The sequence below is a fragment of the Moschus berezovskii genome, chromosome 23, assembly GCF_049115385.1.
Source record: "Moschus berezovskii isolate FMDL1 chromosome 23, NW_MosBer_1.0, whole genome shotgun sequence".
Classification (NCBI taxonomy): Eukaryota; Metazoa; Chordata; class Mammalia; order Artiodactyla; family Moschidae; genus Moschus; species Moschus berezovskii.
In genome coordinates, this window is record NC_142482.1 from 18153135 (window position 1) to 18180618 (window position 27484).

General features: G+C 39.6%; 1 protein-coding gene across 2 annotated transcripts in view; it reads right to left on the reverse strand.

Annotated features, from left to right (window-relative positions):
• TINAG (tubulointerstitial nephritis antigen) overlaps positions 1-24592 on the reverse strand; it is a 103633-nt gene extending 79041 nt beyond the window's left edge. Inside the window, exons 1-4 of one of the 2 annotated variants that reach the window (XM_055406576.2) lie at positions 24174-24592; positions 12813-12876; positions 12088-12177; positions 1617-1731 (exon numbers count right to left, since the gene is read on the reverse strand). In XM_055406576.2, coding sequence (XP_055262551.1) covers positions 1617-1731; positions 12088-12177; positions 12813-12876; positions 24174-24528 — 624 coding nt within the window. In that variant the 5' untranslated portion in view covers positions 24529-24592. The remainder of the gene's footprint in view (positions 1-1616; positions 1732-12087; positions 12178-12812; positions 12877-24173) is intronic. The other variant, XM_088831286.1, reaches the window with a different exon arrangement.
• Between the last annotated feature and the right edge of the window lie 2892 nt (positions 24593-27484).

Consider the following 27484-nt stretch of genomic DNA (forward strand, 5'->3'; position numbering starts at 1 on the left):
CAGCACTTTTTTTTATTATTGTCTATTTTATATACAAGGGCTTCCCAGGGAGCTCAGTGGTAAAGAATCAGCCTGATACTGCTAGACGCAAGAGACACGGGTGGCAAAGAATCGGACCATATAGGCATGCACACAATGTGTATATGCTAATTCCAAACTCCTAATTTATCCCTCCTTTCCACCTTTCCCTTTTGGTAACCATAAGTTTGTTTTTGAAGTAAGTCAGACAGAGAAAGAAAAACATCCTATGATATCACTTATATGTGGAATCTTTAAAAAGTACAAATGCCCTGGGCATTTGTAACAGGTCTTGAATATAATCTACATCACAACCGAGAGGTCCACATGTCGGGTGGTAAAGCTGCAGCTCTAAGTTAGAGATTTGTGATAACTAGAGAAGTCTCTTTATACAAGACGCCTGTGATCAGAAGATAACACCTCTCAGGAACGAAAGGGAAAACTAATTCAGTAGTACAGAGAATGAAGGTGTTAGGAAAAGTGGCAATTTCATGAAGGAGTTTGCCAGCTTGTCAGGCAAAGTTTGAAGGTGTTCTTTAAGTGAAAAATGTGAGGATTTTTGAAGATAAACTTTATTAATCATCAAAGCACATTCATCTGCAGTTACTGGCATTTTTTTTTTTCATTTCATAATGGAGAGTCAAAGGGAGCCATCAAAACTCTGTTTTGATGAATTTAGAAAATAATTAAATTTACTTAGAAAAAGATAAATAAGGACAATTAATGACTTGCTTAAGCACTGAGTCACTGGAAAGCCAATTATCAGAAACATGAATTTCTCTGAAATGATTAGCAGTGTAAATGGACACACAATCATTCTTGAAGAGACGATATCTAATTGATATTAGTGAACTTTCAAAGTCCACATGAAAATTTTGAGGGGAGTAACAACCACTTTGGGGAAAGGTTTTGTGGGGTTTTTTTATATAACAAAATTATCTCAGAATGCTCAAAATTCACTATTTCAGTTATTTTAAATGATTTTATTTGCAAAGCAGAAACAGAGACAGAGACATAGAGAACAAACGTATGGACACCAAGAGGGGAAAGGAGGCTGGGGGGGAGGATTAGGAGATGGAGACGGACATATGCACCGTTGACACTGTGTGTAGACGGGTAACTGATGCGCACCTACTGTACAGCAGAGTGAACTCCATCAATGCTCTATGTGACCTAAATGGGAAGGAAATCCAGAAAAGAAGGGATATATGTAAATGTGGGCTTCCCCTATGTCTCAGTGGTAAAGAATTCACCTGCAATACAGGAGACACAGGAGACATGGATTTGATCTCTGTGTCAGGAAGTTTCCCTGGAAGAGGAAATGGCAACCCACTCCAATATTCTCGCCTGAAAAATCTCATGGACACCGGAGCCTGGTGGGCTACAGTCCAAAGGGTCACAAAAAGTCAGACACCTCTGAACGCCTGAGCATATGTATAACTATAGCTGATTGACTTTGCTGTATAGTAGAAACGAACACAATATTGTAAAGCAACTATACTCCAATAAAAGTTAATTTTAAAAATTGCTTTAAATGCACCTATGAACACACTTATACAAACACACACATACATGAATCAAACTGAGCAAACACTTACGGTCACTTCGTTCATGCTCAGAAGCAGGGGGCTGGGTGGTAAGGTGCCAAGGCGGTATTTGAAACCCTCCTCTAATGTCATTCCCCAGAACTGGCTATAGTTCTGTGCTGTCCATCTGCCTTACAAATGAAAGAGAAAAAATAGGTACACGTTATATGATGTCACTTTCCTCAATATAGGTTCATGTGTTTTTCTGAAATTATAGAGAAGCAAGTCTGACAAAATTGGAACCATTACTGAAACCTAGATATTTGTTATATTAATGATGCATTATTGATCACTCTAATATGGAAGCGTATCACTCTTCTTAAATTAGGTCTATGTCAATGATTTCAATAACTCATAGGAGGAAACTAAGGCTGTATCAACACAGACCAAATTTAAGAATATGGAATCTGAAGTGACTTTAGTAAAGTGAAGTGACTTTAGTAAAAGGCCAATATATGCAGTTTCTTTTAAAAATCATTAAATGCATTTTAGAAAGAAGCTTGAATGTTCAGGAATGTATTTAAAGGTTAAATAAGGCAATGTTTTATTTATAATTTTTTTTTGTTTACTTTACAATATTTTTTAATTACTTTAAAATATTATATTTGTTGGTTTTGCCATACATGGACATGAATCCGTCCCGGGTATACATGTGTTCCCTTTCTTTGAAAAGAAGTTGACTGTATAAAAAGAAGTATCCATGAAAAATTGAAGACAAAATAGTTACACTTAAAAGGATTACAACAATGCTAGTTAATTTTAATGAAATATTTTATTTAAATATTAAAATAGTCTATTACATATAAATGAGTTAATTTGTGTTAAGTGCCCAATAATCAAAAGCACATACTTTTCTAGAAACATATTTCATGCCTTACATAGAAAAGGAAGCTTTGTTTTCAAAATCTTATGTTGATATTTGAAGAAAATTCCTTAAGAGATGATAGGACATGACAAATGAAAAAAGATGAAAAGTAATTTAATCAATTTTGATTAATTTAATCAGAAAAGGATGAAAATAATTAAATCAATGTTGTTTGAATTAGCTACAACTTGAGGACAATATATTTTCAGTACTTAAGTCAAAACTAACCCTGTTTATGAGACAACTAATCTTCAAATGTTGGAGAAGGAAGCAGTCCACTCCAGTGTTCTTGCCTGGAGAATCCCAGGGAAGGGGGAGCCTGGTGGGCTTCTGTCTATGGGGTCACACAGAGTCGGACACGACTGAAGTGACTTAGCAGCAGCAGCAGCAGCAGCAGCAATGCTTCTATGAATAATTCCCATTTTGAATATTGTTTATTTGCAAGATTTTTCTTGTTGATTATTGTTACCTCATGTTTCCCTTTTTAGAGAAGCTTTTTAAGGCAGCTTTGACTCTGTTGAGCCTCTCAATTTTATCTTTATTTTTATTGCATTAATACCTGATATGTATTAGGTGCTTTCTTTTCTTTATGATTATTCTGTTTATCTAGCTAACTTCTTAAACTGGCTGTATACTTGTAGACTCATTGCTTTTCCTTTTTATGTAAAGTCTACTACATTTAAGGCCTCAGTGGATAATGTTTTCCATATCCCATAGGTTTTAAGACTTTGTATTTTTGTTATCTTTCTGTAATGATGTTGTTTTTAAATTCCATGTACTCAGTGAGTGATATAAACACATTATAAATTTCAGTTTTCTAATAAAATATTTAAAAAATAAATAAATAAACTTTATCCTATTGTGTTTATCACCAGAATTGCTTATAATGTGAAAGGGTCTAAGGAATGATTCAAGATATAACAATTTTCAATAATATGCCTGACAAGTTAATGCTTTTCTTTTATAAGATCTGTTAGTTCATAAAACCTTAAGCAAATTTGAGCCACAATTTTTAAATACAATGGCCATCACTGAAGGAATTTCAATCAGGAAATTCTTGAATGTATTAGATACTGCAGCCTTTACTTCAGAGACCCCCAGGACCAGCCTCAGGCACGATCATGATGCATGTTTTGGTGCTTTACACAGCAGTCTTCAAACACTGAGACATTTGTGGGCCTTTTAATTAACCATTCAATTTAATAAACAGGGATCAACATTTTAAAAGACAGAATATGGGAAAAACAACAGGGAATATTAAAGTTTATCAGACAGAGTGAGAGCAGGTACTATTTCTGTACATTTAAGTATATGCATAGGTGCACACACACACGTGTGTGTGTGTGTGTGTGTTGTTGTTGTTTAGTCACTAAGTCGTGTCTGATTCTTCTGTGACCCATGGACTGGAGTCCACCAGGCTCCTCTGCCCATGGGATTTCCCAGGCAACAGTACTGGAGAGGGTGGCCATTTCTTTCTCCGGGTTATCTTCCCAACCCAGGAATCAAACCCTCATTTCCTGCATTGGCAGGCACATTCTTTACCGCTGAGCCACCAGGGAACCCTATATATTATATATCTTTTTTAAAAAAGAAATTTAAATATTAAATAAATATTTAAAATATTTTCACACATATATATTTTCTAAAATAATTAAACTTTTCTTATGGTTCATTCCAAGATATTGAATATATTTCCCTGTGCTACACAGTAGAACTTCATCGTTATCCATTCTGTATGTAACAGTTTGCATCTACTAACTCCAAATTCGCAGTCCATCTCTCTCCTACCCTGCCTCCTGCCTGGCAACCACAAATCTGTTTTCTATGTCTGTCATCACTTTCCAAGTTAGCATTTACTGAACCTTCTTAATGTATCAATCATATTCTCCAATAAACACTGGGAACATGGAAATAAATAAACTTCTCAACCTTCAAAAATCTCAAACCCTAAAACATGACAAAGAGAGAAATGACTTCAGTTTGTGTTATTTATTAGCAGTAGGCCAAACCCTGATCAGAGTAGAGAATTGAAACATAACTCTGCCTGTAGCAGTTAGAACAATTTTTTACAGACAGTGACTTTTCAGTGCTCATCCTAGAAGAATGAGAATGAGTTAGGCAGCCAGATGCGGGAGAAGATAGAATTTATTCTAAACAAAGGCAACTCTGGAGCAAAGCAGATTTGAAATTGGGAAGCACATTTAGTGAAGAGGAGATATGTAAAGCTTAAACTATGAGAGAGACCAGAAAGACAGGCTGGAAAGAGTGTAAATGATGAGGCGGTAAAGCATTTGGGCCAAATTGTCATTTATGCAAAGGAGCGTAATGATATTCTAAAGCAATGGAGTGTCATTGAAGAGTTTTCAAGAACAAGAGTGACAGAAGCAAAGCTTTGTTTTAGAAGGATAGCCATGAAAGAATAAAGGATTGGTTTGAGGTTTCATTAGGCTGGAAAAAAAAGAAAAAGTCAGACCACTTCAAACTAGGCTTGATCAAGAAATGCACTAGAATATAGCGTAGAAATACAGGAAATAAATTTCTAAAATAAGCTTTGTGAGAAAAATAAGAGCCTAGTGACTGAGAGTAAAGAGGGAAAAAGCCTGAAACTAACTTTGGATATTTTGGCTTAGTTGTCAAGGTAGAGGGAGCTGCCAGTAACCAAGGACAAGTCAAGGGCTAATCTTTTTAGTTTAGGGTATTTTTGATTTGACACAATACTGAGAAATCAGGACCAACTTATTATGAGCTAGACACTGAGCTCATAATAAAAAATCAGGTTTAGAGATATGATAGATTAAAAATGGGCAAAAATTCTTTGTGGCTCTTCCCATTAAATGGAGTTCATTCCTCCAGCTGCTGAAAGTGAGCTGGCCTGGTGACTTGCTCTGCTCAGTAGAAAGCAGTAAAACTGGCAATGTGAAAATTTCAAGCCTTGGCCTCCGAAGGGGCCATTTCTAGCCTCCACTCGTGTCCTGCTTGAACACTGTCATTATATGAAGCCAAAGCTGTGCTCCTGGAGACATGTGGGCCCCCAACAACCAGCACCAACCACCAACCATGGGAGTGAGACCACCTAGACAGTGCAGCCCAGCTAAGGCTCCAAATATCTGTGGACACATGAGTAACCCAAGGAAAGATCAGGAAAAGAGCCTCAACTAAGTGCATCCTGTATTGCTGATGTGAACATTAAAAATAGAGCCACGGGTGTACATGTGTTCCCCACCCTGAACCCCCCTCCCACCTCCCTCCCTACCCCATCCCTCTGGGTCATCCCAGTACACCAGCCCTGAGCACCCTGTCTCATGCATCAAACCTGGACTGGTGATCTATTTCACTTATGATAATGTACATGTTTCAATGCTATTCTCTCAAACCATCCCACCCTCGCCCTCTCCCACAGAGTCCAAAAGTCTGTTCTCTACATCTGTGCCTCTTTCGCTGTCTCGCGTATAGGGTCATCGTTACCATCTTTCTAAATTCCATATATATGCGTTAATATACTGTATTGGTGTTTTTCTTTTTGACTTACTTCACTCTGTATAATAGGCTCCAGTTTCATCCACCTCATTAGAACTGATTCAAATGCATTCTTTTTAATAGCTGAGTAGTATTCCATTTGTACATGTACCACAGTTTTCTTATCCTTTCATCTGCTGATGGACATCTAGATTGCTTCCATGTCAATGTATGGCAAAAACCACTACAATATTGTAAAGTAATTAGCCTCCAATTAAAATAAATAAATTTTTAAAAATAAATAAATAAAGCTTGTTTGAGTTTCCTGAGCCATATAACAAACTCCCGTTGGCTATTTATTCTACATATGGTAATGTAAGGTAAGTTTCCATGTTACTGTATCAATCTAGAAGGGTGGGATGGGGAGGGAGATGGGAGAGAGTTTCAAAAGGGAGGAGATATATGTATACCTATGGCTGATTCATGTTGAGGTTTGACAGAAAACAGCAAAATTCTGTAAAGCAATTATCCTTCAATAAAAAATAAATTAATTTTAAAAAAAGATCCCACATGCTGCAAGGTGCAGCCAAAATAAAGAGTACTCTTAAAAATAAATAAATAAATAACTAAAGCTTGTGGTTTTAAGCTACAAAATTCCAAAGTGATTTTGTTACACAGCATCAGATAACTGAGACTGTCTCTTTCTCCCTGCCTTCCACTAACTTGCTGGTTATCACTTGTGCTATAAATTTGGGATTTATAACAGCCCTACCATTAGAAACCCTTTTACAAAGCTATGACATGTGGGCTCCTCAGCTGGATTGTAAATTCCTCTAAGACATTATTTATTTGTATCCTCAGCAGTGCTAAAAGGGAAACACATGTTTTGTTAATATTAATTGCATGAAAACATAATACAAGGAATAAATAAGCACCAAAGTAGGTTATGCAGAATGAATATAGGCTTGGATCCAAATACTACCATGATGACTGAAATAAATGCTTTAAAGCAAAGGCTGCATATATTTCTATGTAGGTTATTTTTAAAAGAGCCTAAAATAGACATTGAATGATATAAAATGATTTCATTTTCACACATGAAAGCAACTTGAACATCAGAAACAGTAAATATCTGAGAATTAGAACTTTCTTTTCAATTCAAGGACTTTCTGCACTCTGTCTTTTCTTCCCTGGTAAATAATTTTAGTGTTAGTCCTTTTCTTCATCACTCGTGTCTTTTACTTACCCCTTGTGGGCAGAGAGCAAATTGGCCAAGATGGTGTGTTCGGGCTCTCTCGCCCCATGTTTTGTAAACAATGAGTGTGCAACAGCAGAGATTATTTATAGCACTGCACACGCATGTCACGAGGCACTCACTTGGTCATGGGTTGCGTACGGTACACATATATGTGAGCTCCACCCATAAAGTGGGGGTTTTACAGTGGTGTCATGGCTGTGTCTGTTGGATCAGTCACGAGAGGAGAGAATTGTATGGCTGCTGCATCAGCCAGGAGAGAATACGGCTATGGCTGCTGAACCAGCCGAGAGAGAGGCTGTGTTATAGCTGCTGTGCCAGCCAGTAGAGAAGAAATGTGCCTGCAGTTCCTGTGGCCCCTCAAGTCTCCTTCCAGCCTCTTAGCTCATGGCTTGCCTTCCCTGGGTTCAATGAACAGTACACACAGCGAGATACAGCAAGACAATTGGCATCACAAACAGGATGATCAGCGATACAACTGGCATAGCTGGCAGGATACCCAGCAGGTAGGGAGTCTTGGGCTCCACTAGATGGAGGAAGCCATGGCCACCAGGTAGCATATGGCACTGTGTGGCCTCTGTTCTCTTGACATGGGCTCCAGTGGAAGACTGGGAAGCAGTGGATGGTTCACTGGATAGTATTGAAAAGGCGTTACAGGCAGTGAGTTCCCATTTGCTGAACAAGGCGGCACGAACTGCCTGGCACTATGGGGTGGGTTTTCCTGACTGCCTTGAAGGCGAATATCGATAGTGCTCTCTGTGTGCCATGCCAGTGTGCAATGTGCAGAGACACTTGGAAGAACTAGAGCAGCGTATAATGGTGTTAGAGCAAGAACCCCGTGGCCCTGAAGAACCCCGCATCTCTGACCGTGAGGCGGTAAGTGACGGTGATGATGAACATCATGAGCCTGTGGGTCCCCGCTTGGCAGCAAGGCCCATTGTACAGCAGAAAGTGAAGCATGAGCAGCCGAAGGCCAGGAGGGGGGCTTCGTCAAGGGACCCCAGTGTGACTGAGCTCATGACATATACTCAGGTGGAGTCGGTCAACTTGGGCAAGCGGTTTCAGCAAATGCACAAGAAACACTTGGAAGCATGGCTTTTGTGACTTTGGGACACAGGGGTGGGCCCGGCACCTGAGAGGTTGTTCAGGTCCTTACTGAGAGAAGCCCTGGAGAAGGAAATGGCAACCCCATTCCAATACTCTGGCCTGGAAAATCCCAAGGACGGAGGAGCCTGGTATGCTACAGTCCCTGGGGTCACAAAGAGTCAGACACAACTGGGCGACTTCACTTCACTGAGAGAAGTAGAGGGATGGCATGCAGGACACCATTTTGAAAGTGCAAAGAGCCCAAAGGGGGCCCGAGCTAGCAGGGGTCCCCTCTGGGTTATGCAGATGCAAATGTGGGATAATTTTGGAGAGGTGTACTGTAAAGTCCGTGTCCTCAGATTTAGAAAAGTGTAATCATGTGGGTTTTTCTGAAACTCTCTTGCTTTCTCCATGATCCAGTGGGTATGCCAAAGCCTTTGACTGTGGATCACAATAAACTGTGGAAGATTCTGAAAGAGATGGGAATCCCAGACCACCTGACCTGCCTCTTGAGAAACCTGTATGCAGGTCAGGAAGCAACTGTTAGAACTGGACATGGAACAACAGACTGGTTCCAAATAGGAAAAGGTGTACGTCAAGGTTGTATATTGTCACCTTGCTTATTTAACTTATATGCAGAGTACATCATGAGGAACGCTGGGCTGGAAGAAGCACAAGCTGGAATCAAGATTGCCGGGAGAAATATCAATAACCTCAGATATGCAGATGACACTACCCTTATGGCAGAAAGTGAAGAGGAACTCAAAAGCCTCTTGATGAAAGTGAAAGAGGAGAGTGAAAAGGTTGGCTTGAAGCTCAACATTCAGAAAACAAAGATCATGGCATCTGGTCCCATCACTTCATGGGAAATAGATAGAAAAACAGTGGAAACAGTGTCAGACTTTATTTTTTTGGGCTCCAAAATCACTACAGATGCTGATTGCAGCCATGAAATTAAAAGACGCTTGCTCCTTGGAAGGAAAGTTATGACCAACCTTGATAGTATATTAAAAAGCAGAGACATTACTTTGCCAACCAAGGTCCGTCTAGTCAAGGCAATGGTTTTTCCCGTGGTCATGTATGGATGTGAGAGTTGGACTGTGAAGAAGGCTGACCGCCGAAGAATCGATGCTTTTGAACTGTGGTGTTGGAGAAGACTCTTGAGAGTCCCTTATACTGCAAGGAGATCCAACCAGTCCATTCTGGAGGAGATCAATCCTGGATGTTCATTGGAGGGACTGATGCTAAAGCTGAAACTGCAATACTTTGGCCACCTCATGCGACGAGTTGACTCACTGGAAAAGACTCTGATGCTGGGAAAGGTTGGGGGCGGGAGGAGAAGGGGACGACGGAGAATGAGATGGCTGGATGGCATCACGGACTCTGTGGACATGAGTTTGAGTGAACTCCGGGAGTTGGTGATGGACAGGGAGGCCTGGCGTGCTGTGATTCATGGGGTCGCGGAGAGTCGGACACGACTGAGCTACTGAACTGAACTGAATCATGTGGGTGGACTGTGAACACCACAAAAGATCTCTTCCTTGCGGGGTAGGCCTGGTGCCTGGGGGCGGGGGGGTTTGCGTGTCCTTAATAAAATTCCGCAGGAGTGGAGTTGCCCCTGTGGAGGCTTTCCTACAGTCTCACAAGGACAGATGGTGGACTGGACTTGGCCATGGAAGATAAAGGCACTCCACGTGCAGTGGGTGGCTCTCCTGCCCCATGAGGGCAAGGACTGCAACCTGAGTCCCAAGTGATACCTGGTGTTGGGTTTTGCTATGTACTGGGGATGTAACTGTTTGCTGTTGTGGCTACTGCTGTGGCAACATGTAAATCCAGGAGTCAGTGTTACTGGCCAAGGGAATATCACGGATGGACGGCACACAGAATGTGAGGCGAGAGACCTTGAAGGGGTGGAGTGTGGGGAGAGAGCAAATTGGCGAAGATGGCGCGTCCAGGCTCTCTCGTCCCACGTCTTGTAAATAATGACTGTGTAACAGCTGAGGTCATTTATAGCACTGCACATGCACGTCATGAGGTGCTCAGCTGGCCGTGAGTCGTGTGCGGTCTGCATATATGTGAGCTCCACCCATAAAGTAGGGGGTGTTACTGCTGCCTCATGGCTGTGTCCATTGGGTCAGTCATGAGAGGAGAGCACTGCATTCCGTCCGCTGAGCCAGCCAAGAGAGAGGCTGTGTTATGGCCGCTGTGCCCACCAGGAGAGGACAATCGTGTCTGAAGTTCCTACGGCTCCTCGAGTCTCTTTCCAGCCCCTTAGCTTGTGCCTTGCCTACCCTGGGTTCAATGAACCGTGTGCACAGTGAGATACAGCAAGACAATCGGCGTCTCAAGCAGGGCTATCAGCAATACACCTTTTTCCCCTTTTGTCTATGTGTATTTTCTTTTGCTGCAATTTTACTTCACCTTTTTTTTTTTTTTTGAGTTATCTATGTTTGCTACTAAAAGGTAAAGCCCATGCCTCTGAAAGAGTACTCTCAACAGTAAACAAATGATGGAAAAATGCTTCCTTCCGAGGGAGATAGCATTCCAAACAGATCTAGACTCATATGACTTTCTTTCCACATTACTTTAGGCGGTGGTTTCTCTTGGGTTCTGTGACAGCAGAAAGGTTGGTTGTTTATCTTGGCTTCCTGGAAGTGTGTGCTTGTTAGGTCAAGCATTTGAACCCTTTTAGGAACATGATTCAGATAATCTCTCATGATGACACATACTCTCGTGTTCTTTTAATAATTTAAATATCACTTAACCATGGAAAAGAACTGATTTTCCCTAGAAATTCTTAAAATGTCATCATATTATCACCTAAATTATTGGTGAAACACACACAGAGGAGTTTAAAATGGTCTGAGAATATTAATATCAACAAATGTGACTTCTGTCCTTCATGCCTTCCAAGAAAATACTCAGGGTACGTTGAAAATTAGTGCCCCATTGTGCTGGGAAACATTCAGCTTAAGTGTGGAGCGAAATGATATTTTTAGTTTTAAAAAATTCATTTGAGGATGACTTCGCTTTTACAGTTGCTAGACAATAGATCTTTTCAAGTGAAATCTTTTCCTGAAGGTGGAAAATGTTATCAAGGGTAGAGAAATCCTGAGGCAGAAACCATCCCACCATCCCTCTTCCTTTCAGTTCCATAAAGAAAGCCAGTGTTGGTGTCTTCTTATTCCTTCTATGTGAGTGGCAAAGTGACTTTGCTAATCTATCAGAGTATCATACAGCTATTTAAAGTGTCAATCAGCCCAAGTTTTTGTTTATTAACAAAGTAAAATAGCCTGACCTTTCTTTTGACTCAACTATGAGTGAAATTGGCTAGATATCAGTCATTTCAGTGAAACTGTCTAGATGGACTGGTCTTTTGGGGAATCCTCAAGATAAAATATTACTCTCTTAAGGTAAGATTCTGCCAGGATAGCTTGAGCTTGTGATTGGCTACTTCAGGGCAAATGTGGAAGGAAAAAAAATATGAATGAATCAGTTTGCTACTTCCTGATTTTGTCTGACTACTTATTTAAACTAAATTTCCTCCTACACACCTCACTCATACCATGACACTGCTCCTTCCTGACTAATTTAAGACCATGCTCCATATTTCTCCTTTGTACATTTTAATTTTTAGGTATTTGAAGTTTACCTCTGTGTATTCCAATTTCACATATCTTTCTATTTCCCTCTCCATTTCTAACACATTTTTTTTTTTAAGAATGATCTTTTTTGCAGGTAGGTGATAGGAACTACATTGAAACCTGAGGGCTAACAGGGAGGTGGGCACCAAAAATCCCAGAAAGCAAAATTTTTCTCACCCATAGTCTCCTTTATTGACATGTTCAATTAATCCTGGTTGAACAAGGCATACATGCTGGGAACATTTCCACTGCTGTCCTGAGCATGTGCTGTAAAAATACAAACATTGTGAATGTGACTTGGCCTTTTAGGAGTACATTTACAAAATTAGTACCCAGACTTGTACCTTGTTAAGGCATAAAATATATTTTTGATTAATGTTAACTGTATGACTATTTAATTCTTGACAAAAACAAATCACAACACATTCATTAACTACATTACAAAGCAATATCTTCTACTCCAGGCAGTTAATAAATGAAATGACCACTCAGTCATTGAAGTTTGAAAATAGACAACAATGAAGACAGCAGATTCAGCATGTGTAAATGGAAATTTTCTGCAGGATAATCATTTTAAGGCAGTGTGATTATAATATATTTAGTTACTGTGCTCAAGGAAACAAGATTTGATTTGCCTATAGTATATCAGAATGTTTGTAATTAGTAGGTATGCTTAATGCACTGTCACTAACATCAAACTCAAACATTGAAAGAAATATTCATGTGTAGATTTTACACATCTATTAAAATTAAATATGCTCATAAAGACTACTGATATGTGTTATCTTATGATTCTGTGTATCTGTATTTATACATATGTTTTGTTTCATAGATATTCCTTTTATTTGAATAAAACATACACAGACAGTAGAATTCAGTTCTGTGCCACTTAAATTCATTACCAGGAATTGCAGTTGTCTTTAATTACTGATCCTTCTTCATAATGTTGACCATCTCTGTGGCAACCTGTCAACATAACATGTAAACAAATCAAAATTCTAAATTGATTAATAAAATGCGTTCACATAACAAGTACTCTAAAATTGTGTTTAGTTTTTTCAAATATGCAAAAATATTTGGTGCCAATCTGACAGAAATCTACATGGGTTTTTTGTCAGGGTTTATTTATCCAATTTTTCTGGATTTGTCCCATGAGCTTCTATCTTTGCACTGTGTATTTGTTCCAACTGAGAGGATTTGTAAAGCATTAAAAACTAGATTACTGAGGTATTAATCACTAAACACACTCAAAAAATAATTAACGTGTTTAAATAAATAGGTAAGCAGCAAAATAGTGTTTGAAATAATTAATAGCACTTCTCGTCTTAAAATCTAATCAAGTCTCATGTGGATATAAATAGTTGCATATGATTAGAGGAAGGAGCTCAAGGTTTTGGACCAAAATATGAAGCTATTTCAGTGAATTCACCTTACAAAGAGAAACTCTATTTTTCCTCCAGAATTTGAATCAGGAGAAAAGTTTACAAGATTTCAGCCCTTTGTGTTCTAAATCTAAATGTTCCTCAACTATTAACCAAAAAGTGAAAGTGTTAGTTGGTCAGTTGTGTCCAACTCTTTGCATCCCCATGGACTGCAGCACTCCAGGCTCCTCTGTCCTTGGATTTCTCCAGGCAAGAATACTGGAGTGGGTACCCAGTCCCTTCTTCAGGGGATCTTCCCAGTCCAAGGATTGAACCTGGGTCTTCCACATTGTAGGAAGGTTCTTTATGGTCTAAGTTACCAGAAAAGTCACATTAACTGAAACTTTTTGCTATTTTACCAGATTATAGAAACTACTCCAAAGAGATGAATGGTGAATATTCATTGCATGAATACCAATCAGAAAGATATGGTAAGATAGTGCCCTGGCTAGAAACTAAATCCCTTTTTAAACATAACTTATACAAATTACTGAATTAGCAAAAGTAGCATAATTCAATCCTATGTCACATGAAAACTTTTTTGATGGAAACATATCATTGAGAGATCACATCAATGGCCCCTAGTTAAGTAAAATGAATTTCAACTTTTCTTTTAAATTATTTATTTTTAATTGGAAGATAATTGCTTTACAATATTATGTTGGTTTCTGCCACACATCAACATGAGTCAGCCATAGTATACACATGTCCCTTCCCTTTAGAAGCGCCCTCCCACCTCTCACCCCATCCCACCCCTCTAGGAACTCTAACTTTTTACTGTATATAATAATAGGAGTAAACTACATATTTAGAAATCATTTCAAGGGACCTGGTTTAACTACAAGCCATAATGTCACAAAAGCCAATTTCAGATTAGCTATCTTCCAATTTTTCAAAAAATTGTTTCTCAGGAAACATTTACAGCTGCTTTCTTAGGCAAGCACCATGTTCTCACAGCTTAATGAATTTTGAATCTCCTTGTATTTGCATCTATCCATTCCTTTTCCATGGAGTCCACCATCACAGGAAGAGAGAAGGAAAACACTTCTCTTGTGACCCACAGGGGAGGGAAAGACTCAACTTTACATCAAGTTCAGAGTCTTAACTACTCCCCAGGATTAAACAATTTTGTAAATAAATTTCTATGTTTGCAATTTACAAAGACCCTAGAACTTTTCATTACCTAGGCAAGCAACAGTAAAAATTCAAGCAACAATTCAAGTTTCATTGAAAGTCAAGGAAAGTACCCCACTGACTAGTTCTAAAGGGTGGATGAAAGAGGGGGAAAAAGCTGATTTTTAAAATGTATTTTACTGGAGTATAGTTGATTTACAGTGTTGTGTTAATTTCTGCTGCTGCTGCTAAGTCATTTCAGTCGTGTCTGACTCTGTGCGACCCCATAGATGGTAGCCCACCAGACTCCCCCGTCCCTGGGATTCTCCAGGCAAGAACACTGGAGTGGGTTGCCATTTCCCTCTCCAATTTCTGCTGAACAGCAAATGATTCAATATGTATGTATATGTACACATATGTGTGTCTGTGTGTGCTCAGTGGCTCAGTCATGTTTGACTGGGACCCCATGGACTGTATCCTGACAGATTCTTCTGTCCATGGAATCTTCAAGGTAAGAATACTAGAGTGGGTTGCCATTTCCTACACCAGGGAATCTTCCCAACCCAGGGATCAAACCCATGTCTCTTGTGTTTCCTGCATTACAGGTGTATTCTTTACCACTGCACCACCTGGGAAGCTATATATATATATGTCACATTGTTTGAAACTGGAGAGGTAACAGGGAGGTGGGCAGCAAAAATCCCAGAAGCAAAAATTTTCTTACACACACACACATATATATATGTATTTGTGAATGCCAAAGAATGCTCAAACTACCACACAATTGTACTCATCTCACACGCTAGCAAAGTAATGCTCAAAATTCTCCAAGCCAGGCTTCAACAGTACATGAACCGTGAACTTCCAGATGTTCAAGCTGGATTTAGAAAAGGCAGAGGAACCAGAGATCAAATTGCCAACATCCATTGGATCATCAAAAAAGCAAGAGAGTTCCAGAAAAACATCTATTTCTGCTTTATTGACTAGTCCAAAACCTTTGACTCTCTGGATCACAACAAACTGTGGAAAATTCTTAAAGAGATGGGAATACCAGACCACCTGAACTGCCTCTTGAGAAATCTGTAGGCAGGTCTGGAAGCAACAGTTAGAAATGGACATGGAACAAATCGGGAAAGGAGTACGTCACGGCTGTATATTGTCACCCCGCTTATTTAACTTATATGCAGACTACATCACGAGAAACACTGGGCTGGATGAGGCACAAGCTGGAATCAAGATTGCCGAGAGAAATATCTATAACCTCAGATATACAGATGACACCACCTTTATGGCAGAAAGCGAAGAAAAACTAAAGAAACTCTTGATGAAAGTGAAAGAGGAGAGTCAAAAAGTTGGCTTAAAACATTCAGAAAACTAAGATCATGGCATCTGGTGCCATCACTTCATGGCAAATAGATAGGGAAGCGATGGAAACAGTGTCAGACTTTATTTTTGGGGTCTCCAAAATCACTGCAGATGGTGACTGCAGCCATGAAATTAAAAGACATTTGCTCCTTGGAAGAAAAGTTATGACCAGCCTAGATAGTATATTAAAAAGCGGAGACATTACTTTACCAACAAAGATCCATCTAGTCAAAGCTATGGTTTTTCCAGTAGTCATTTATGGATGTGAGAGTTGGACTATAAAGAAAGCTGAGTGCTGAAGAATTGATGCTTTTGAACTGTGGTGCTGGAGAACTCTTGAGAGTCCCCTGGACTGCAAGGAGATCCAACCTGTCCATCCTAAAGGAAAACAGTCCTGAACATTCATTGGACGGACTGATGTTGAAGCTGAAACTCCAATACTTTGGCCACCTGATGCGAAGAACTGACTCATTTGAAAAAGCCCTGAAGATGGGAAAGATTGAAGGTGGGAGGAAAAGGGGATGACAGAGGATGACATGGTTGGATGGCATCACTGACTCAATGAACATGAGTTTGAGTAAACTCCAGCAGTTAGTGACAGACAGGGAGGCCTGGCGTGCTGCGGTCCATAGGGTCACAGTCAGACGTGACTGAGCAACTGAACTGAACTGATGCATGTATGTATGTACATATACATATGTATATCTGAAAGCTGGTTTTTATTCATACAGTTTAAATGTTTCTTGTCCAACGTACCAGTTATATAGGTAAAGGGACCAGAAATTACATGGGTTCTAATTGAAGTAGGCTGTCCCTTCTCTGACCTGTTCCCCAGCTACTAATTTTGAAGTCAAGAGAATGCTATCCCCAGGCCTATCCAACATCATTAGTACTATGTCTAGTGTTAGCAAAAGTTTCATTTCTTGCTCTTCCCTCCTAAATGTCAAGTCAGAAATGACTATCAGAAACAAAGTTTGCTACAATCTCAATTAAGAGTTGGCTTCTTGAACAAAAATCATTACTTGTTCATCTGAGCCTGGCCAAAGTGCTGACAAAGTGAAGCATCAGCTTCTACACTAATACAGAAATTCAGTTCACCCCCTTCCTCTACTCCAGACTGACTCCAATGTATCCTTCTTCCCCTGAACAGCATTTAGAGAGATCTCTTAAGATCTGTGTTATGTCACTCCCTGCTTAAAATCCTCAAGCTTTTCTGTATTAAATTTAGACTAAAACTGAACTTATTATAAGGACTTGTAAGACCTTATCCAAAGTGTCTTTTCCATAATCTGTGTCCTAACCTCTCCTATTCTACTGCCTGGAGTGGTATTCCCAGAGGAATGAAGGATTTGCCTGATACCGATAAGGGTGGAAAGAACTGGATGAACTTAATTTGGAGCCAAAGCAAATGGGATTAACTATTGGAGAGTCAGGAAAAGGAAGGGTTACAGAAGTCTCACTAAGATTTTGGCTTTAGGGATAGAGAAGCAGTGATGCTATCATTGAAACAAGCAACAGGTTTGTGGAGAGAAATCAAGCTTCTGCTTTACATATTTTAGACTAATATTAAATCTACATTAGACATCCTAATGGAGAACATCAAGTAGAGTAGAAATGGAAGTCCAAAGTCAAATCAAGGCTGGAACATGAATTTCAGAGCCAGTAACATACATATCTTTAAGTTTTTGAGAATAGATAACAGTCTCCTTGAGAGAGTGTTTGTAGGTAAGAGAAAGACATCCAGGACTGAGCTCAAACACTGGAACCAATGGACATTCAGAAAAACAAACTCGGAAGAAGTGACCTGGGAAGAAGGGGGGAATTCAGGGGATGGTGGAGTCCTGGAAAGCAGCAGACATATTCCACAGAAGCAGAAACAGCCACCTACATAGAGTACAGCTGAGGGGTCAAGAAAAGAATGGAGATGTGGGATTTCCCTGGTGGTCCAGTGGTTGAGACTCTGCCCTTCCAATGCAGGGGAGGCAGTTTTGATCCCTGGTAGGGGAACTAAGATCCCACGTGCTGAAAAGCACAGTCAAAAAATAAAATAAAAGAGAATGGACACCTGAATACTGCACTTGAAAACATGGAAGTTTTCAATAACCCTGCCAAGACAGAGCTCGGTAAAGTAGCAGGGAACAAGGTCTTGAAGGAATGAGCAGATGAGAGGTTTAGAAATCAGGAAGTGAAATGTTTCTTTCAGATATTTTGCCATTAAAGGAAAGGAGGAAATAAGATAAAACTGGTTAAGGACATGGAGATGAGGGTGGACTTTTTCAAAGTTGGGAGCTACAACTACCCACCAGGTTCCTGGAAGAGAATGTCTTGTAAATGACATTTGCTCGCTTTCTTAGTTATTTCCTCAGGAAAAGTTCCACGAAGTGGAAGTTCTGGGTCAAAATTAAGGTTTTGACATGTTTAAGGCATTTAATTCATATCATTTTTTTTTTTAATGATTTCACCAATTTACACTCACCAGCAGTGAAAAGATGAATTATCCTGAGTCACTCTAAGGAATAAACTGTAACTCTGGTTCCCATGCTAGGTATCACTTCATCAGGATTAGAAAATAAACTTTGATGTCTAGCTCCATCTCCCAAGCAACGTTTATATCCTGTTTTGGATTCTACTAGTTTCAAATAAAAAAATATTTCTTTTAAAATATTAATTTGAGAATATTCTTGATGCTTTAAAGGTAGTAGAAATTGAGGAGTTAAAGAAAAATTGGGAGCTACAAAAACACTTTCATAAATCAATAACGTTGTAAATGGATTGATCCAGAAAAGAAGGAGGAAAATTATGATTTAGGAGAGAAAGAGGGAGAAAAAGGGAGAGAAGAAAGAAGATAAAAGGAGAGCAGGGAGGGAGAAAGGGACAATCGTAAGGGTGGGGATCTTGCAAAGACAAGAGATGATGGGATTCAGAGCTGCTTCCCTGGTGGCTCAGAGGTTAAAGCGTCTGCCTCCAATGCGGGAGACCCGGGTTCGATCCCTGGGTCGGGAAGATCCCCTGGAGAAGGAAATGGTAACCCACTCCAGTATTCTTGCCTGGAGAATCCCATGGACGGAGAAGCCTGGTAGGCTACAGTCCACGGGGTCGCAAAGAGTCGGACACGACTGAGCGACTGAACGGAACGGAACGAACGGACTTCATGGAAACAGTAACCAAGATGGAAGTAAGTTGAAAATTATGATGAGAGATGAAAGAATTCCTGGTGTCTTTCTCAGTGAAAAGCGTATAAAGGCCTTCAGTGTGAGGTAATCAAACTGGTTACACCTTGCTATAAATAAATAAATAAGTAGGTAGATGCATAGCAGTGACTGTCAAAACCAATGGAGTTTTGCAACATTAACAGCTATTATTCAAGAATTAGGTGTAAATCAGATTTTTGGAAAGAGAAATAAGTCTCTTGATTTTAGAAAAAATGACAGTATAATATAATTTATTTAAAAATACTCCATCACAATGTGTTCTACTATCTGTGTTGGTCCCAACATCACTTCAGGGAAGGCAGTTGCCTGCTTTAATCAGGTGTCTGCATCCCATGGGTGGTCAATATCATTTATCCTGAAAGTCCAGACTCAAGGGCAACTCCTACAAGGGGTTCCACTATCCATCTTTTAATGAACGCTAGAGTATAGCATAATGAGTGTCAGATATGGGATTTCATTGGTAAAATTAGTGACTTGTTGATCAGCATAATGGATATAAGCAATCAACTCTTATCACTTAACAATATTCAATTTATATAGATTAGTTTAAATAGCTAAAAAGTATATCCCACTCATACTCCCCAGTTTTTATGTATCTCTTAAGATCAAAAGACTTCATACTTAAACCTGATACTCTAGGATTAACCTCTAAAACATCTGTCCAGCCACTGGGTAGGAGGATTTATTCTAACCTGATAATCTGCAATATTATCAGATATGGGAAAATGCCAATAAATTTTTCAAGCATGGTAACATGGCAGCATCTAACAGGATGGGGACCTGAGACTTCATGAAGCTTACACAGGTTTATAGACTAGTGTAGGTTTCCATACCAATGTATATTTTTAAAATTATCAATATGCACAGCAGAATTTGGAATGTGATTTATCTTCATTATAATGTGGTTAAGGAGGTTGTGAAAGGGTAAATAACCCTCATTCAATTCAAATTTCAGTGATTTACATCCATTTTTTTTAACCAACGTGAACATAGAAGTTGTGTATAGTCAAATTAGCCTATGTCTGTTCACAGCAGATGGTTCACAAGACTCTTTCCTTAAGATCTGCCACACTAGAGATTTTGTCTGGAAAATCCAGTCGGGTTCCATTTCAAACTCTATCACTTGTTTTCTGTATCTGACCTTTGAAATTCCCCAATGACTGGAAGTAACTATATGTCCAACTTCCAATTTATACAAAAGGGACATTATTAACAGTGCTGCGATGAACACTGGGGTACACATGTCTCTTTCAATTCTGGTTTCCTCGGTGTGTATGCCCAGCAGTGGGATTGCTGGGTCATATGGCAGTTCTAGTTCCAGTTTTTTAAGGAATCTCCACACTGTTTTCCATAGTGGCTGTACTAGTTTGCATTCTCACCAACAGTGTAAGAGGGTTCCCTTTTCTCCACACCCTCTCCAGCAATTACTATTTGTAGATTTTTGAATAGCAGCCATTCTGACCAGCAGGAAATGGTACCTTATTGTGGTTTTCATTTGCATTTCTCAGATAATGAGTGATGTTGAGCGTCTTTTCATGTGTTTGTTAGCCATCTGTATGTCTTCTTTGGAGAAATGTCTGTTTAGTTCTTTGGCCCATTTTTTGATTATGTCATTTATTTTTCTGGAATTGAGCTGCAGGAGTTGCTTGTATATTTTTGAGATTAATTCTTTGTCAGTTGCTTCATTTGCTATTATTTTCTCCCATTCTGAAGGCTGTCTTTTCACTTTGCTTATAGTTCCCTTCGTTGTGCAAAAGCTTTTAAGTTTAATTAGGTCCCATTTGCTTATTTTTTATTTTATTTCCATTACTCTGGGAGGTGGGTCATAGAGGATCTTGCTGTGATTTATGTCAGAAAGTGTTTTTCCTATGTTTTCCTCTAGGAGTTTTATAGTTTCTGGTCTTACATTTAGATCTTTCATCCATTTTGAGTTTATTTTTGTGTATGGTGTTAGAAAGTGTTCTAGTTTCATTCTTTTACAAGTGGTTTAGGACATGGAAGCAACCTAAATGTCCATCAGCAGATGAATGGATAAGAAAGCTGTGGTACATATACACAATGGAATATTACTCAGCTATTAAAAGGAATACATTTGAATCAGTTCTAATGAGGTGGATGAAACTGGAGCCTATTATACAGAGTGAAGTAAGCCAGAAAGAAAAACACCAATACGGTATATAATGCATATATATGGAATTTAGAAAGATGGTAACAATGACCCTATATGAGAGACAGCAAAAGAGACACAGATATAGAACAGTCTTTTGGACTCTGTGGGAAAAGGTGAGGGTGGGATGATCTGAGAGAAAAGCATTGAAATATGTATATTGTCATATATGAAACAGACCACCAGTCCAGGTTTGATGCATGAGACAGGGTGCTCAGGGCTGGTACACTGGGATGACCCAGAGGGATGGGAGGGGGAGGGAGGTGGGAGGGGGATTCAGGATGGGGAACACATGTACATCCATGGCTAATTCATGTCAGTGTATGGCAAAAACCACTACAATATTGTATAGTAATTAGCCTACAGCTAAAATGAATAAATTTTTTTAAAGGGACATTATTTACTTATTTGACATATTTTTTTAAACCTTAAGATAATGCAGTTTTAAGTCCTAGGTTGAAAAAGAATTACAGTATAAGAAACTAGACCATATCATGCAGTTAAATAACTGAAAAACATTTAATAAATCAGTGATTTTGTTTCTAGCATCTCAGAGGAAAGTCACTTCATACATGCAAAAAATTACTACAAATAGTATGCCATTGTCTATTTATTTTATATAATTTTGTACCATTTTTCAATACTGTGTAGTGCTCTTTTCTTTCAACAAGCTACTTTCATAAGAAGAAACAAAAGAAAACAATTACCTTCAAGAGTACAGTTATGATATGAACCTTTTGCTACTAAATAAAATGATGAATTGCTTCCCTCCATCACCAATGGAATAAAAGCTATACCAGGAACAAAAGTTCTACCTAAAACATAACCCTAAATTAAAGTCTTAGCAAAGTCTTAGCTTTCAAGCAAAAACGGACATAGAAACAGTAGCAGTTTTCTTTTTTAAATGGGTTGCTGCTGCTGCTGTTGCTGATAAGTCACTTCAGACGGCAGGTCCCACCAGGCTCCCCCGTCCCTGGGATTCTCCAGGCAAGAACACTGGAGTGGGTTGCCATTTCCTTCTCCAATGCATGAAAGGGAAAAGGGAAAGTGAAGTCGCTCAGTCGTGTCCGACTCTTCCAACCCCATGGACTGCAGCCCACCAGACTCCTCCGTCCAAGGGATTTTCCAGGCAAGAGTACTGGAGTGGGTTGCAAATGCCTTCTCCATCTAAATGGGCTACAGGGCTCAAATAAGAAAAGCTCAGGTATGCTTTAGCACATCAAAAGCGCTGCAGCTAATACATAATACTCACCCTCAGCATTTGTGAAGCCAACCCTGCTCATACCTGATACCTTTCAATGAGTTCTCATAATAGGATAAAATTTTAAATTCTTGATATAGCCTACAAGTCCCAGCAAAATCTGACCTCTACTCCTCTCAAAACCCTTCTTATGTCACCTTCAACCCTCCGCCGGCCATGACTCTCCAGAAATGGTGGCCTCCATCCAGCACCTAGTCCACGCCAAGCTCCTGGTCCCCAGACCCCGTTCTATCAGCTCCTCAGGTGACCACACACCTCACTCCCCAAACTAATACTGTATACTGCTTTCCATGTTGACATTATATTCTGATAGGCTTTCCCACAGCACCCGAAATGTTTCCTCCTGAGAATTTAACACAATTTGCAACTGTACAGTGAATTTGTTAAATATCTTACACCACGCACCACCCCCTGACACACACACACACACACAACTTGACTATCACTCCTACGAGGATAAGATTGTCTTTTTTCTTCCCCATGGTTGCCCCAGCAAAAGTGCAATGTCTGGCATGGTGGAGGCGGTCAATGAATATTTTTCAATGAATGACAAGATCTCCCATTTCTGATAGACTATCTCATTGCTGTTTGCTGGGAAAGGCAAAGGTCTAGCAGGAATGACCATGCTGCAGAAATTTTAACGTAGCCTCTGTGTGTGTGTCACGTGTCACAAACAAGATGACACTTTTGAAAGTGAAAGCAAAAGTCAGCATCTGGATTTTGCTGTAGGGATAGAAATCCTAGTTTGTCCTGCACTGTCTTCTGATCGTAATTTCCACTCACCATCACCTACTTACAATTATGCAACAGAGCTTTGAGGAAACCTGAATTTTGCCTCATATAAAGTGGAGCAGTAGAGTTTTGTTTTATGTTTTTTGCAAACTTTAGATATATTGATTGCTCAGAACCTACAATCATTCTACTATAATTAAACCAATAGAGTAAATAAAACCATTCTCCTTATGAATTATTGAGTTGACCAAAATATTCACTCAGGTTGCTCTATACAATGTAACAGAAAAACCCAAATTAACTTTTTGGCCAACCCAATATTTGTATTTATTCACTCAGTCTTAGACTTTTAAAGCTACTCTGTATGAAGCACCATTTTGTCTTTCACAGTTTAAAATCCGTGATTGGCAAAATGAACAAAAACACCCAGGGAGAATCTCTTAGGTATTACTTAGGCAGGGAGGGCAGCCACCTTTATTACGCTCCTGCATTGGTTTAAATGGTTCTGATGCCACTCATGAAACAATAAGTAAAATTTACATACATCTGCAGAGGATCAGTCTTGTGACTTTGATGTGATTCTCTGAGGTTACACTCAAAAAAGCAAGAGAGGTTGTTTTTTGTCAAGACATTTTACAAAGGAAGAATTTTAAGTAACTTTTTATAAGGTGAGTGACTATTCAAAGCAGAATGGAAATCAGCCTTCATGGCCGTCACACCAGACTTTGCCAAAGGTGCTAGGCTGAGTCAGGTGCCAGCATCTGAATCAAAGTATGTTAACAATCCAAAGAAATTTAACCTGGTGATCAAAGTATTCATTTTTCATTTCAACTTAAGAAAGGAAGGGAGGAAAGAAAGGGGAGAGAGAGAGAGGTAGGGAGGGAAGGAAGGAAAGAGGGAAGAGAAGAGATGGAGGCAGGAAGGAAGGAAAGAAAGTTAGACAGACCTTGTTATGAACTAGGGCATTGCTTGAGCACGTTCCCGAATCCTACCTTCTGGGGACCAAGGCTTTGTGTGAAGAGGCCATTCCTTTTCTTCACGGCAAAATGACTTGTAATCAGGACAGCAATCAGAATTTTCCCTTTCACAGAATTTATCACAGTAACACAGGGCATCCGCCTCATAGAACTGAGTCACACAGCCATCATCTCTGTCTTCACAGCAACCAAAACTTCTACAGTACTGCCCTTTGAAAATGGCTCTTTTGAATCGAGTACCTTCCGAAATGGTGTGATTCCTAGTGAACTCAGCTCCTGGGTCCACTTCTCGTTGTGATAAATACTGTCTCTCCATCCAAATTTCTGTGGTGAGATAAGCAAGGATTAAGATCTTATATCCAGCCCACATTCTCCAGAGGTCAGCAAGGCTCCCACTGGTTGTTATGTTCTATCCCCTTCGCCTTGGGGCTTCTCCTTGGAACCTAAGTTCTAGTCATCAAGACCACTCAGCCTGAATACTGAGACTGATCCTTTACTTGAACTGAGTGTATTTCTTGTAGTTAAACATTAATCAAGAATTTCAGTGCTTGCCAAAGATAATGTGCATGGTAGCAATAGACCATTGTCATTCCTCCAACATTAAAATTTTATGTTTCATATTACAGGAAAAACATCCATTGCCATAAAAATAAATACATAAAATCTTAGGCATAGATGATACATTGAATATTGCTTGCCTTCAAAGTAACCCAGATTCTTAAATCAAAAACCTCTCTGGAATACACATGGCCCGAATTTTGGCTGCAATGACTACTGGCAAGGTGTAGGAAATTCAAAAGTCAAAAACACAATTATTCATCTCACCTACTTGCACTGCCACTAAAATCCAGACTCTCCTGAGATTGCCTGCTCGGCTCTGTCATATCAATAACAAATGCCCAGTCACACACGAGCTTGATATCACATCCGGACAGCATTCACCTACCAGAAGCATTTTGATTTCAAAACTTAGTGGAGCCTAATTTAGCTAGAAATTCCCTGAAGGTGGTCTTAGCTTTCTCTACCTGCATTTCTGCTTGACATCAATGCAGGGGTCTGCAATATCTGAAAGGCAGTTTATAGTCAGGAAAAGTCAGTGCTCTGAGCTAAGGAGCTGTTGGGGAGTGGGGAGGGAAGAGATATGAAGGAAACTCAAAGGTCAAGATATCTTTCATGTTTCTGTAAAGCTGTGGGGTTTGCCATACTGTATTTACTCATTAACTATAATATCTTCCTTTGGATTAGAGATAAATAACCAGCAGACAATGATTCAGCAAGAGTGTCTGGGTTGCCTAGTGGAAAGGACTTGTCCTGAAGATCAGAAAACCTGGACCCTTGTCCCTGAGCTACTATTGAATTGGCTTTATGATCTTGGGTTCTTGATTTGCTTCTCTGGTCCTCAGTTATTTTCCTATAAAATGAGTGTCTCTCCAAAGTTAATCCATAACTCCAACATATCAAACGTATTCCCCAACTTTGCTCTGTAAACTATTTAACTCATAATTTTATCTTCATTGTTTCCCTTCTTTTGGCACCTTTCTCTGGCACCTTTCTCTGAGGCTGTAAACTAGTGCAAGTCTTTATCTTTTGTTGTTTTAATTTAATATCATCTTGGTGTCGATATCCATAATCCTACCTGTACAATCCTAATTCTGCTGCCTCTGATTCCTTGCCACCCACTGAGTTACTAAAGTACTGCAAAGTGCCATTTCCAGCCCCATTCAATCATCTCTAACCTCGATTCTCATTGACCTGAGTCCATCTCATCACACCTGAATCCTCCACAGCATTTAGCCCTGTATAATGAACTGGTCAACAACAGAAGCCAGAGAGACTTAAGGAAATCAAATTCTAGTTTCACCAATGATTAGCAACACATCTTTAAGAAAGTGGCTTAGTCTCTCTATGCTTCAGTTTCATCAGCTGCAACATTTAGATAACAAAATGTATTCCCATATCAGGTGGCTGTGAAATTTAAATGAGGCAATACATAAAAGTCCTTAGCACATCATTCATGCTAGTTCCGTCACTCAGCCGTCCGACTCTCTGCAACCCCACGGACTGCGGCACGCCAGCCTTCCCTGTCCATCACCAACTCCTGAAGACTGCTCAAACCCATGTCCATTGAGTCAGTGATGCCATCCAACCATCTCATCATCTGTTGCCCCTTCTCCTCCAGCCTTCAATCTTTCCCAGCATCAGGGTCTTTTCCAATGAGTCAGTTCTTCACATCAGGTGGCCAAAGTATAGGAGCTTCAGCTTCAGCAGTTCTTCCAATAAATATTCAGGACTTATTTCCTTTAGAATTGACTAGTTTGATCTCCTTGCTGTCCAAGGAACTCTCAAGAGTTTTCTCCAACACCACAGTTCAAAAGCATCAGTTCTTTGGCACTCAGCTTTCTTTATAGTCCAACTCTCACATCCATACATGACTACTGGAAAGACCATAGCTTGACTAGACAGACTTTTGTTGGCAAAGTAATGTCACTGCTTTTTAATATGCTGTCTAGGTTGGTCATAACTTTCTTTCCAAGGAGTAAGTGTCTTTTAATTCCATGGCTTAAGTTACCCTCTGCAGTGATTTTGGAGCCCAAGAAAGTAAAGTCTGACACTGTTTCCACTGTTTCCCCAACTATTTTCCATGGACTGATGGGACCAGATGCCATGATCTTAGTTTTCTGAATGTTGAATTTTAAGCCAACTTTTTCACCCTCTTCTTTCACTTTCATCAAGAGGCTTTTCAGTTCTTTTCAGTTTTTTGCCATAAGGGTGGTGTCATCTGCATATCTGAGGTTATTGATGTTTCTCCCAGCAATCTTGATTTCAGCTGTGCTTCATCCAGTCCAACATTTCACATGATGTACTCTGCATATGAGTTAAATAAGCAAGGTGACAATATACAGCCTTGACGTACTCCTTTCCCAATTTGGAACCAGTCTGTTGTTCCATGTACAGTTCTAACTGTTGCTTCTTGACCTGCATATAGATTTCTCAGGAGACAGGTCAGATGGTCTGGTAATCCCATCTCTTTCAGAATTTTTCACAGTTTGTTGTGATCCACACATTCAAAGGCTTTAGTGTACTCAATAAAGCAGAAGTAGATGCTTTTCTGGAACTCTCTTGATTTTTTGATGATCCAGTGGATGTTGGCAATTAGATCTCTGGTTCATCTGCCTTTTCTAAAACCAGCTTGAACATCTAGAAGTTCTCAGTTCACATACTATGGAAGCCTTACTTGGAAAAATCTGCACACTACTTTGCTAGCGTGTGAGATGAGTGCAGTTGTGCCATAGTTTGAGCATTCTTTGTCATTGCCTTTCTTTGGG